We start from the raw sequence: 13208 nt of genomic DNA on the forward strand, positions 1-13208 counted from the left end.
AGCAGAAATTAACACAACAGTGTAAATCAACTATACTTCAATAAAATTTAAAAATATATATGTAATTAGATTAAAAAATAAAATGTATAACTGTTACAAAAAGAAAAAAAAAGTGTGTCTCCTTCCTCAAACCTTTGATGATAGGAGCAGAAGACAAGATTCACTTCTTTTTGGTTATAAAACAATACAAAATGGAGTCAAATAGAATAAAAATGTATCAAGGGGCTTCCCTGGTGGCACAAGTGGTTAAGAATCCGCCAGCCAATGCAGGGGACACGGGTTTGAGCCCTGGTCCAGGAAGATCCCACATGCCATGTACCAATTAAGCCCGTGCGCCACAACTACTGAGCCTGCGCTCTAGAGCCCGGGCCACAACTACAGAAGCCCGCATGCCTAGAGCCTGTGCTCTGCAACAAGAGAAGCTGCTGCAGAGAGAAGGCTGCGCACCGCAACGAAGAGTAGCCCCCGCTCGCCGCAACTAGAGAAAAGCCCACATGCAGCAATGAAGACCCAACATAACCAAAAATAAAATAAATTAAATAAACAAAATTTTAAAAATGTATAAGGAAACAACTATATTACAGATGCTGAGCCCAGAATTTTATTGTATTATTTTATTTAATTTTCACAATAAATCTAAGAGGTGAATATAATTATATTCACAGTGCAGATGACAAGGATCAGAGACGAAGCAGCATGACCAAAGGCTCACGGTCAACAATGTCTGGGGGTACATTTCCATTTAGACCTGTCTGTCCTGAGAGATGTTGCTCTGTGTGTGTGTGTGTGTGTGTGTGTGTGTGTGTGTGTGTGTGTGTGTGTGTGTGTGTGTGTAGTTTCATTTTTGCCACTGCTTCCAAGGCAGATTTAAAATGTCAAGAAATCTTCATTGAATTATGGCTTGTCAGTAATCTTCCATGCAAATTTCATCACTTACACGTCTTAATTTGCAGTTTAGTTCATAAACCAATATTATATTCTTGACCTCTAGGAATAGGATATTTATTCAATTAACCTGTACTAGTTCTACTCTCTGAACGTGGAACTAATCCAAGTGCATTGGATCCATTTAGATTTTCATGGGTGCAATGGGTCGGCACAGATTAAATCCCATTCATCTGCTTGGAGTCTTGACTAACAGCACTTGTTGGTGAGACAGACTGGTGTGGTACGTGAGGCAGCACTGTTTGAGAGAAACACAGAGACCAGTGTTCTATTCCTCGTCCTGCCACTAAATCATCATGGGACTCTGGGTACGACACCTCTGCTCTTTCAGTCATTTAAAGTAAAAACCAAAATTGTGAATGTGCCATAGAAGTGCTTCCGTGGTCTGGTTCCTGCTGATGTCTTTAGCCATATGTCATATCTTTCTCCCCCTCACTCTTTGAGTTCAGTCATGCACCTTCTTCCTACGGGGTCTTAGGACTTACTTTTAACTAACCTGAAGCAATCGTCTCTCGTATCTTTACCTGAGCTACCTCTGTCTCATCCTTCAGATCTCAGCTCAAGTGTCACTTCTTTGGTGATATCGTCCATGACTCCTACACTAGGTCTGGTCTCTCCATTACACGACTTTATATATTTTATACCCTTCCTTCAGAGCACCATCACATTTTGCTATTCTATACTGCTATCCGGAATTATTTACTAATGCTGACTCCCCCACTAAACTCTAAGCTTGGTGAACACATGATGCTATTTGCTTTGACTCATCATTGTTTCTTCTGTATCTCGGATAATGCCTGCTACATAGAAGGTATCACTTATATTTGTTAAATGAATGAAATTAATGTGTAAAATGAGAGGGTTGGGTAAGAAGATCATTTAATCTTTCAGTGCTCACATTCAACGGTTTGCTGGACTTCGCCTGCAATTTGCCTAGGATTGACACAGAGCAAATCCAAGCAACCCGTATCACTCACACCTCCTTCACGCCAGATTCAGTAGCAAATACCACAGCTGGGGTGTAAAGAAGGCCTCAGAATTATTGGTACCCATGCTGTTCTCTGGAGAAAAAGCATTTGCCGTATTCAAGGGAGGTACATACAAACAAGAAATACAGTCAACTGGTCTTTCTAGTCACCCAACTTACTTGAAATACAGTATATGGAGTGACCACCACACATTTTTTAGAAAAAAATCTATGAAAAATACACTAATGCACCGGTGCATGAATACACAGAAGCAAATAATTCAAAATATATAGCAATGTGCAGCCATGGATACCAAATTAGAATTGAGCTCATTGAAGGTAAAATTAGATGCTAACATATTTTAAAAGTCCAAACACAATTCTCTCTCTTTCTTCTTTGTCCAATGTCCTGGAAACAATTACTCCATGAATTGAAATTCAAAGTTCCAAGCTAAGAGAGAAGAACTGTCATGCTATTTTTTAAAACCTTTAGATCACTGTGTTTTCACTAAAAATAAAAATGAGAGGGGTATGTCTACTCTCAATTCTTAATTCTTGAATCTATCTTAGGAATTCCTTGAAACGGTCCCCTACAATAGGGCTCTTGGTTATTGTATTGCTCCAGCCCCACCACATACCTCCCCAACCTCAGGCTCTCCTATAGATACATAAATTCATTTCAGTTTCTAGAAGGCACCAAGTCTCTCTTGCCTTTTGCCACTCCCAGTACTGGACCCTTTTATTAAAATACTTTATCACCCACCTCTTTGCATCAATAATTCCTACCCGTTTTTTCCAGCTTTACAGAAGGTCACTTTTAGGAAAGCCTCCTGAACCTCCCACGTTTAGATGAAGGGCCCTTTTTGTGCTCCCATAGCAGCCCAGCTTCCCCTGTCTATCCCTCAGCACACTCTTACTGTCATTGCTTCCTCTGGTTCTTGGAAGGAGAGATGATCACATTCTACTTTACCACCCAACACAGAGTGGGTATGCAATAACTGCTTGCTACATAAAGGAATAAGGTCTGTAGTTAAGTCTAAATTCTTCCCAGGCATTTTGAGTCATTCTGGAAGCACATAGTTGTTTTCTGAGGTTCTCCTGCAACGAGAAGCGCACTGTCTACAGACCCTACCTATCTGTCTAGAAATTAAATTAAGTTAAACAATTTGTGGGTTTTGGTTCTTGGTAATAAAGATCATATGAATAGAGGAAACCTACAGGTATAAAACCCTCAATTAAGCTTACTTTTTATTTCTTTCAAAACAAATTATAAGAAATGATTGTTTTCGACTAACTTGCCTTTCCTCTCAATATAACCTCAAAGAACGGAAATGAACTGAAATCAAGAAACAGAGGACCAAGAAAAAAGTCTGATCAAAACTGTCAATGTCGGGCTTCGCAGTGGTTGAGAGTCCGCCTGCCGATGCAGGGGACACGGGTTAGCGCCCCGGTCCGGGGAGATCCCACATGCCGTGCAGTGGCTGGGCCCGTGAGCCATGGCCACTGAGCCTGCGCGTCCGGAGCCTGTGCTCCGCAACGGGAGAGGCCACAACAGTGAGAGGCCCATGTACCGCAAAAAAAAAAAAAACCAAACAAACAAAAAAAACTGTCAATGTGCAGGTTTATTATTCCCTGAATAACCAGCAATTAAACCATTCTCCATTGCTCAATTATCAGATAAACATCAAATCTATATTTATCTTTTGGAACTGAAGTTCAATGTCTTAGATAAGATGTGTTTTCTCAGTAGTCTTTCTTCAACATTTATGGAAAGTATATTTTTTTTAAAAAAATGAAGAGTCCACCAGCCTCTGATCTTTGTGACTCTCCTAAAAGAAATCGATGATGCCCAGCCCCGGGACCGTTCCTGTGTGGTGGATGGGATCAAGTTCACGGTCCTCCATGAACCAGAGAAGACAACCCAGGAAACCTCTGCACAATGGTTTCTTTTATTTTCTACGAATGAAGAAATCCAAGTCCCCAAATCGTTGCACTACCAAGCAAAGAACAGAATTGTAAATTGAAAGGAAGAGGAAAAAAGGCATTTCCCCCTCCCTCTAATGAATGGAACTGCAAGTGGCCAAAAGAAGGAACACACCTTTCTAACCTAGCTCTTCTAGTTTTTATTCTAACCTTATTAAAGGGAACTCCTCAGCAGCACATGGAGAGATAAATCTATATTTTGAAATCCCTTTTCCTGGTATTGCTCACAGAAAACAATAAGAAGCATCTAATAAGTAGACTCTCTTATCTGAAATGTAGGTAAAAGGAAGTCAATTTCCGGGAAACACGTGGTCAGTGGGGAACCCAAATAGAATAGACAGCCCCTCTGTACTGTCTCCTGGGAAGGAAGGTAAGCTGCTTCCACATGAGGACTTCATAAAAACTTTGATGTGTCAGTCATATGCTATGAAAGTACATAGTAGCCATGGGAACTGTTTTGTTTGATCTTTAAACGAAGGATTTAGGACCTGCAAAGTGCAAGAGGCATGCTTTTTGCATTGGCCATTTTAGTATTCATGTCTCCTGTACTGCTTCCTAATAGGTTAAGAATGAAATGGAAGACTGCGTGCAGGAGTGAGAAATGCAAGAAAAGCAGTACTGTAAAATAAAAATGAACAAAAGTGCATTTCAACTTCCCTTTCATTATTAACAGTCAAGAGAACAACGCCAACACTTAACATTTCACATTTACAAAAGGACCTACCGTCATTTTTACAGGGTATTTCTCAGTACTTTGCTGATAGAGGCTGGGGAATCTGTTACTATTCTTAATATTAATTCTATAATGTTAAATAAGTGATTTTTTTTCCAAAGAGGAGGATAAAAATGAAGGTTGTGTTAGTATGTTACTAAGTCTTTTCAGTGAAAATAATCATCCCCTTTGCTGTCTGGGTAGACCAAGCCACTGGTTAGCTGACTGTTGAATTCTGTTTTCTTTATGTTAGGTAGAATCATTTTTTCACTTCCACTCACCTCCACTCCATTCAATTTCTTGTTATTTGTGGACCCCTTATATAGTGTTTCTAAAACATAAATAACATAACAGAATAAGAGCTAAAGAAAATTATGACTGACTTTCCTTTTAATTCTTCTTGGTTTTATTACATGTATAAGTGGTGTGACACCCATAAGTGGGCAGCTGTGCTTCTGCCCGTGGATGGCACCCTTCTAAAAGCAGCACGTCTGTGAGACAGGCTGGAAAATATTTGCTCAAGCCAAGTGGGTAAAGGATTCTAAGATTCAGAGGCTCTAGCTCATCTCAGGTTTTCGGTTTTTGCTGGTTAGCTTATTTGTTAGTTCTTATGGAGAGAGTCATTCAGTAAATGAACAGACGCCACACCAGAAACTGTCTGCTAGCATTAATTGTCATCCTCAACTCCCTGCCAATTAGCTTGGCAGTTCTTTGGGGTCAAAAAAAAAAAAAAATGACCGTGGAAAGCTCTGCAATCCCTAATGTTTCATTGGATTTGGAGAGAATTTGGATACTTTCTTATTCCAATAAGAAACATTTCTTCATTTATTATTAGATGGGCTAAAGAGTGTGGAAATTGATCAGTTACCGGACTTATTTATTCAGTTTAGCCAAATAAGATGCCTTAATTAAAAAATACAAACCAGCAGCAGAAATCATCCAAATAAACTGTCTATATTTCTCCAATAAACCTAAAAAATATGCTTTCACTCGGGACCATGTAGTCACAGCCCAGCAAGTAATAAACTCTATTTTTTAAAGTACAAGCCAAGTGAAATGAAGAGTACAAGTAGAGTAGACATTTATTTCAAAGCTGTGAGCTGCCTGAGTACAGAAAAACGATTCAAGATCTTTGCAAATGTTCCCATTATTTGAACTTTTCTATACATTAATGTCTTTATTTCCTTCCATTTCAAATCTGATGAATGGAGTCAACAGAAACCCATCTATCTTTACTTCTTAGTCTGCAGATGACTACATTCAACATATAAAAACTAGAGAAAGTGGTCTCCCTACTGAAGCAGTGGGTCTTTGTGTTGTGTCTGTTAAAATGTAATTTGTCTCCCCTCTTCCTGGAGAGCTTGAGTTGACTGAGGCCTCCAAGGTATAAAGGTACATACAGTTCTTAGGCTAATATTGGTAACAGTGTTACAACAATAGCAATAGTATCTGCAATTTACTGAGTTCCTGCTATGTGCTAGATGATTTACAAACGCAATTTTATTTTAAAAATACTCAAAGGATGTTGTAGAATGAAGAAACCATGACTCAGGACATGTATATGACTTGCTCAAGGTCACAGATGTGGGGTCGAACCCAGGTCTGACCGACTCAACTTCGTGCTTTCTTACTACATCTTGCTAAGGAAAGAGTTACATCAGGCAATATGAAAAATTGAAGTAGGGTGACCCTATGTTCCAGTCTATACCCGTTGCCCCAGCATAATTAACAGATCCCCATTTCATGCTCTAAAGTCTCCTAGGTTGAACAATAAATTGGATGATCACCCCGTCTCTGAACAAGGCTTGAATTGAGCCTAAGACTTTTCTTAGGTATTGTTCATAATGCTTTAATTAATCTTTTTGCCTTTAACGTAGGGCTTCAAACCACTAGAAAATTGGACCTTGCCTGATGTATTTGGGAGAAGAGATGGATTTGTGAGTGAATATCATTTATCACTTGGGTGTAATATCTCCCTGCCCCTTGGCCTCTGTTCCTCTGTCATCTCCCATCAAGAATCTCTTGTTCTTCCTCTTTCCTCTCTCCTCCTCCCCGTATCCATGTCTACTTCTGTGTAGGCTTTCTCTATTGATCAAGTGTCAGAAAATTGATTCTTTGGTTTTACTTTAGCTTGAGTTTCTGACGAATCTTGAAAATACAGCTTGCTCAACTCATTCAGATGTTTAAACCACTATGAACGGTATTTTTGTCAAAAAGAGAATGAAAATCATTTGAAGGCATCTCTAACTTATTTTTCTTCCTTCCTAATCTGGCTTCTACTCTCCATCACTTTGTTACTACAACCAGAGTGTATAGGTGTCCGGGGAGTTTTCTCATTGCAGTTCCTGGACAACGCTACTGCAGGTTTTGCTGGGGTAAGCCAGCTCCAAAATGTATTATTTCAAGCACCACCTCACATGTCTTTGCTCCTTTCCTGAATTTATGGGCAAACTGTTGTCCTGTTTGTGTTATTTTAAAGGGCTTTCAGTAAGAGGAGAGGAAATGACTTTTTAAAAAATCTGCTAAAATATATAACTGCTTAAAAGACACATGCAATAAGAAAATCTAACTTTCACTTTTGTCAGTTTTAAATGTATGGCTTTGATTTATGGATCAAAATTGCTCACTTATTATTTTATCTATATAGCTCTGGGCAATTTTGACAGTTAAAATTTAGTTTTATTGACCAGTGCAGCCACGGTGTCCACAAGGGGACCGGTGCACACAGTCCCCTGCACTCAAGAAACGATGATTTTTGATTCCATGACTGAGTCAGATTGGGAATCATAACCGATGTAACAATAAGTTCCAAATCTCAGTGCCCAAGGCAAGAGTTTGCTCTAAAACACAATCACCCTTTAAGGAGGGGAGGAGAAGAATCTTGGGTGGAAGTTTCAAGTACAATTTAATGCAGCAGGGAGAGGTCCTGGGTATATCTGTCCATCTGAACAGTGGAGCAATGGAAGGGGATGGTTCTCTAAAGACCCGGGGCCACAGATTAAAGGTTAATGAGGAAAGATGCCTAAAAAGCAAAATGAACATTAGTTACAGGGACAATGAACATTGGTTACAGAGACAATGAACTAAACAATCATTTTGACATGAGAAAATTTACTAGGGCTATTAACCAAGCTTTCCCTTTTCCAAGAGCAAAACCATAATGGAAGAATTTCTTTTGGAAGATCTCGGTCTTCCCTCCCCCTCTGTGGCAACACACACAGAAACACCAACTCAAGTGCACTGATTTTAGGCCATTTTTAATTTAGGCCTCTTCCACTACCAAATCGGCCACTCTGCAATGTTAATTTAGTCTTTGACTTTAAATCCCCTGTGATACATAAACACACCTCCAACGGGTAACAGATCAATAAAATGTCTAATTTGATTAACCATGTTTTCAAATTCATCAAGATAGCTCTAACCTGAAATAAGTAGGTGGGTAAGTAAATAAAGAAAGGCACTCACTTGTGAGGATTTTCCACGTCTTCTTTTCATCATCATAGTACTGAACCAAATTGCTGGGGAGCCGGTCCGGCCCAGGAGGCAATCCACCAACCAACAACAGCATTTTCTTGTTAGAGCGAATTCTTCACCCAAAACAAAAGAGGAGATGAATAACCACATTATTGTAGAGCCTCTTTAGTGGCAACAAAATCATAACCATCAAAAGAATGTACCCTGCTTGCAGATTTCTATTTCATTTTTTTCCTGTTTCTTCTCCCATTCATGTCTCAACAATTTTTTTGAACCAAGCAGAAAAATGATCAGAAGCACGGCATATCCCCATACTCAAGGAATAATAAGCTCCTTTTATGCAATTTGTTAGAGGTTCATTCTAGAACGACCTTTTTCTTATATTATCCCTTTAAATCATCACTCTTTACAGCTGAGTACACATGAAATGCTCTGGAGTTGTACTAAGGTTAAGCATTAAAGTTGCATGTCAAAAATCGTATTAGTCAAAATCATTATTATAAACCATTCTCCACTCAAAGAACCTTGAAAAAATTAAGGTTATGCAGAGACTTTGTGAGCCAACTCTTTAATCACCCAGCGAACTTCAAGTACCAGTTTGGTACAATTAGCACAGGGCTAACTGGGGTGGGTTCACCAGCACGAACAGGACTTTTTGTTGAATTTAGCTGAGACTTCCACCTTCATCCTCTTCCCAGCCCCTCCCCTCCCTCCCCCCATCCCAGGGCACCAGGGGCGACACAGCAGCACCAATCGGTAAAAATGAGACTGTGAGGTTGTTTTGAGCCTCCCCAGAGTGGAGTCCTGCCAACGCTTGCCACTGATCCAGCGGCATGAACTTGCTCAGCTGTGCAAAGTCACTCTAATTCCTTCCCTCTGTTTTTCTACCTTCTCCCCCCAGGGGGCAACCACTGAAAGGAGTGACTACCCACCCATCAAGAGCTAGCAATTCGCTGCTATTAAGCGTGACTGTGATTCCCAGTCTGCCCGGCAGTTCCTGAGAACAGGCCTGCAATGTCTCATATGCAGTAAAAGCTGTAAGACGCACCCTGGCCGGCACACTCGACCTGATGGATGTATGACCCTCGGGAACAGTAATGGATTGAGCTCACTTGCGATTGGACGGAGGAGGGGAGACCCAGCCCCCCACAAGGGTCCTGCTGATTTAACGGTTGCTTTACATATAATTGAAACTTTCGTTCACCTGAAAGGCTGAAGGTGGTGGTGGAAGAAACGAAACAACCATGATTGAAGGAAGAAGTCAGTAAATGTAAAAGGATTCCTCTTAAATATGCTCACCACCCACAGCGTGGCTCAGAATCTATTATTACATATTCAGCCTGGTCGTTCTGATTCAAGGACGCTTGGCGAAGTACGCCCTAGTGGAGAAGCACTGTTCGTTGGTTAAGAACCTAACACTCGGAGAGTTAACTGAATACAGTTAATGACATTTTCATGGGAAGGAAGGGAACAAGAGAATTCCTTTAATGAAACTCTGGTGCTATAGAATGCCTCGTATATGCCTCAGCAGAAAAAAATACCTTCTGGAAAACCTCCTATCAGGGACTCATGCATAGGGGGAGCTGTACTTGTAGAAGAATGTTCAATGTGATATCAGCTTGCAATATTAATTTTGCCACGAACAAAAAAACTCGACTTCTTTGAAGCTGAAGTACTTTGGAACTGTACCCATATGCCTTATAGATCAGTAGTTGGGAAACAAAAACAATACAATGGCAAAGAGCTCCATATTTTGAGGATGTCAACGATTGGGGTGGTTTGTTCACAGGGGTTAAGAAAATTCAGTGCAGTAAGTACCTCTCTTTTATTCGCAAACAATACATAATTCATGCGCCATATAATCTCCTAAATGCCTGGTTACAGGACTAATATAAGACAATTTTTTCCTGTAGGTTTAGCTCAAATAATCAACCACTCTGTGAGTATAAGTTAAGATGAAAGCCTCTATATTTTTAGATGGCTGTCAGTTTCCACGTGTAGACAGACCTGTTCAACGGGAAGTCACGATTGGCTGTCGTGATTTGACACATGTATGTGCTCTAGACTGAAGGTGGGTAAAGATGGACCGTATCTACCGGTTAGACATAGAGGCAAGGACTCATTGGAATGGTGGTATGACCAAAGCAATGTAATTAAATCTTTGTTTTAATATTTAAATAAATGTACTGCTTTTAAAATGTGTTTCATGAGTGACAAAGGGAGATAAACTCATGGCTCAAATATGTTTGTAAGGGTGTTTCATTCATTGATAAGGCTAGTTTCCCTGGACCAATCCCATTGGTGATTTTCACCACCTCCTTAGATGGACCATCTCTGCAAATGGGGAGCACTCTTTGTGCCCCAAGAGCCAGTCATTGCCATCTGTCCCCTAAGAACTGGACTGAGATTACCGATAAATAAACCACTGATCAAATGGCAAATGATAACAACTTCCACCCTGCCAGCAAAGACACTGTTTAAAGGCTAGCTGGCATAGCAGCTCTGAGAGACTTCACATCAACTAGGACAAGTCTCTAAACCCCCCAGCCCTCCTGAAGAATTACATGGAAGTAAAGGAAACCCCAGCTCCCCTCATTGGCTGTGTGTTTTCTGTAAAGGCACAGTTCTCCTAGTAGTTCATTACACTTGGCCTTCTTAGTGAGTGAAGACACATTCTACAGCTTTTGCACTATTATATTTATATCATCATTCATTCAATTTATGGCTTTCTTCCTTGCAGTATTTTGTTTCTAGAGTTTAGTGTTACTCAATGTTCCAATCCGCTATTAATATTATTTAATTCTAAAGAAAGCTTAAAACTCTACCTTGTGAAGGTGAAGCACACAGAAAGCAAAAACAGGATAAAGCATGTGAGAAGTAGCATAGTACAGAAGAAAGAACACATAAAATAACAAAACACAGTTAAGTGGTTTTCTCACCATTTTCTCCATTGACTCCCAAAACAGCCCTACGTCATAGGTGTAGTTCCATTTTATAGGAAAGTGAGAAAGTTCTTAGAGTCAAATAAAGTGGCAGAAACAGTATTCAGACCTAGCCCTTCTAACTCTACCAGGTCCATGATCTTTTTAAAATTCAAATTTATTTAAAAAATTTTAATTTTACCGTAAATTCTGGTTAAGACCCAGGTGACCTGGATTCTAGGGCTGATTTTGCTATTCAGCAGAGTGACTTTGTATAATTTACTTGGCTTCTTGGAGCCTATGTTTTCTCATCTTTAAATAGAGGAGTAATATCTGATCTGCATCTTCAAAGGATTGTCGTGAGAATGATGTAAAACAATGAGGTGAAAAGTTCTATGTAAACTCTAAGGTAAATTATTATTAATTTATCTTTAGTATTGACAATACAATGTGGGCTTTATTTCATTATGCCAAACCTGCTTAGTTAAAAAAGAAAAGTAGTATTTTTCATAGAGATACTTGCTGAGTTCATATATATAAATACAAGTTAATTGAGAGGGTTTCACTACCTAGCTGTTATCTTATAATTGTATGTTCTTAGAAAATTATCATTTTAATTATATTGGCTATCTTGAGCCTTGTTATAAGAAAGTATACATCAGACATCACATAAAACTGTGAACATTTCTGGATCCAAATAAGGAGACCTAATGGAGATTACTCTACATTTCTTATTTCTTAAGAATAAAACAAATGAGAAAAACCAGCACATATTTTACTTTGATATAAATGCAATGTCAACTATTCAATTACTCCTAGAAACTAATACACGTGAATAATTCCTGTGGAAAAGCTTCCATTCTTTTTACAGTGTGCAATTATAATCGTGACAATGACAATAATGACAGATAATAATGAATGCATATTGGATATTGAAACCTCTGATTATCATGCCATTTATTTGATGTGTGTGAACTTCAATTTGAAAACGCCATGAAAAAAGATACCTTGTGAACTAGAAAAGTAAAATTAGAAGAATCTGAATTAACTTGCTGAAGGGGGTTTCAATTATTCTCTTCTAAACAATTCCAGTGGAGCCTTACAGGTTTAATTTTAGATTAGGCAAAATCTACAATATTGCAATAATTAGAGTTCCTTCATATGGCAACATAGTATACTTTTTAGAAGCTCTTTACACAGGAAGCCAATTTAGCCAGAATTAATCTGTTCTCTTTAAGTCTGTTAATGTTTTACAAATACTCCTTTTTACTCCTCATCTTAGCACCACTTAGACCAAAGTAATATATTTAAGAGTTAAGTAATTAGAGAAAGTTAAAGAGCTGAGTATGTCGTGATTAATAATATTATTTAGATGCCTTTGGGTCCCTAGATTCTTGCAAAGAAAAATATAAGGTTAAAAAGGCGATGGAATTTGAAGGTCTCCTTTGTTCCAGCTCAGTAATTGCCCAACATTTACCATGTGTCACATTTGTGCATGTGTGTGTGTGTGTGTATGCGTGTGCGCTCGCGCGCATAGGTACTTTGGTTCCAGGGATGAATGATTGAAGGATAACCTAAAACCTCCTGGTGTAAACAAATTTTTCATCGTACTGGTGTTATAAGTATGGTAAAGTCTCATTTATTTATATTTCAGTGATTTGGAACCTCAATAATTGGGAAACAGGCCAGATAAAGTTTTCCTTCCCAGGATACATATAAAAATTTTTTATTAACTAGATTACAAGAAGCGTTTTAACCAATTTAAGAAATCAGCTGGTCTGCTGGCACCTTAGAGCCACCCGTGTACATTTAGGCTAAGTTCATTTTGCAGATAACAAATCATTATTTATTTATGAAAGAAAATGTTCTGCAATATTCTTAAGAATCATTAAGTCAGAGAGTTAGAAGAGAACTTTGAGGTCATCTCGTTCAGGGATTTCCAAGTCTGGCAAGTCATCAAGGTCATCTGAGGGGATTAAAAAATTAAGATTCTTGAGATAGATTCTTAGGTCCTAATTCCTGGAGATTATGATTCAGTGGGATGAAGCCTTAAAAATCGATAATGTTTCACAGTTTTCTGGTTGATTCTGACACACAGCCAGACTTGAGGCCACTGATTTGGTCCAGTTCTCTACATAATGTAGAAATCCTTTCAATCGTTTTTTTTTTTATGTAAGTATTCTTATTAATTTGGAAATTTATAATG

The 13208-nt window shown here is 38.9% G+C and overlaps 1 protein-coding gene across 1 annotated transcript in view; it reads right to left on the minus strand.

The window, feature by feature from the left end:
• Nucleotides 1-13208, minus strand: part of KLHL14 (kelch like family member 14) — a 98516-nt gene that overhangs the window by 62651 nt on the left and 22657 nt on the right. Inside the window, exon 2 of the mRNA XM_060029526.1 lies at nt 8073-8194. Within this exon, the coding sequence (XP_059885509.1) occupies nt 8073-8194 (122 nt within the window). The remainder of the gene's footprint in view (nt 1-8072; nt 8195-13208) is intronic.

The sequence above is a fragment of the Delphinus delphis genome, chromosome 13, assembly GCF_949987515.2.
Source record: "Delphinus delphis chromosome 13, mDelDel1.2, whole genome shotgun sequence".
Taxonomy (NCBI): domain Eukaryota; kingdom Metazoa; phylum Chordata; class Mammalia; order Artiodactyla; family Delphinidae; genus Delphinus; species Delphinus delphis.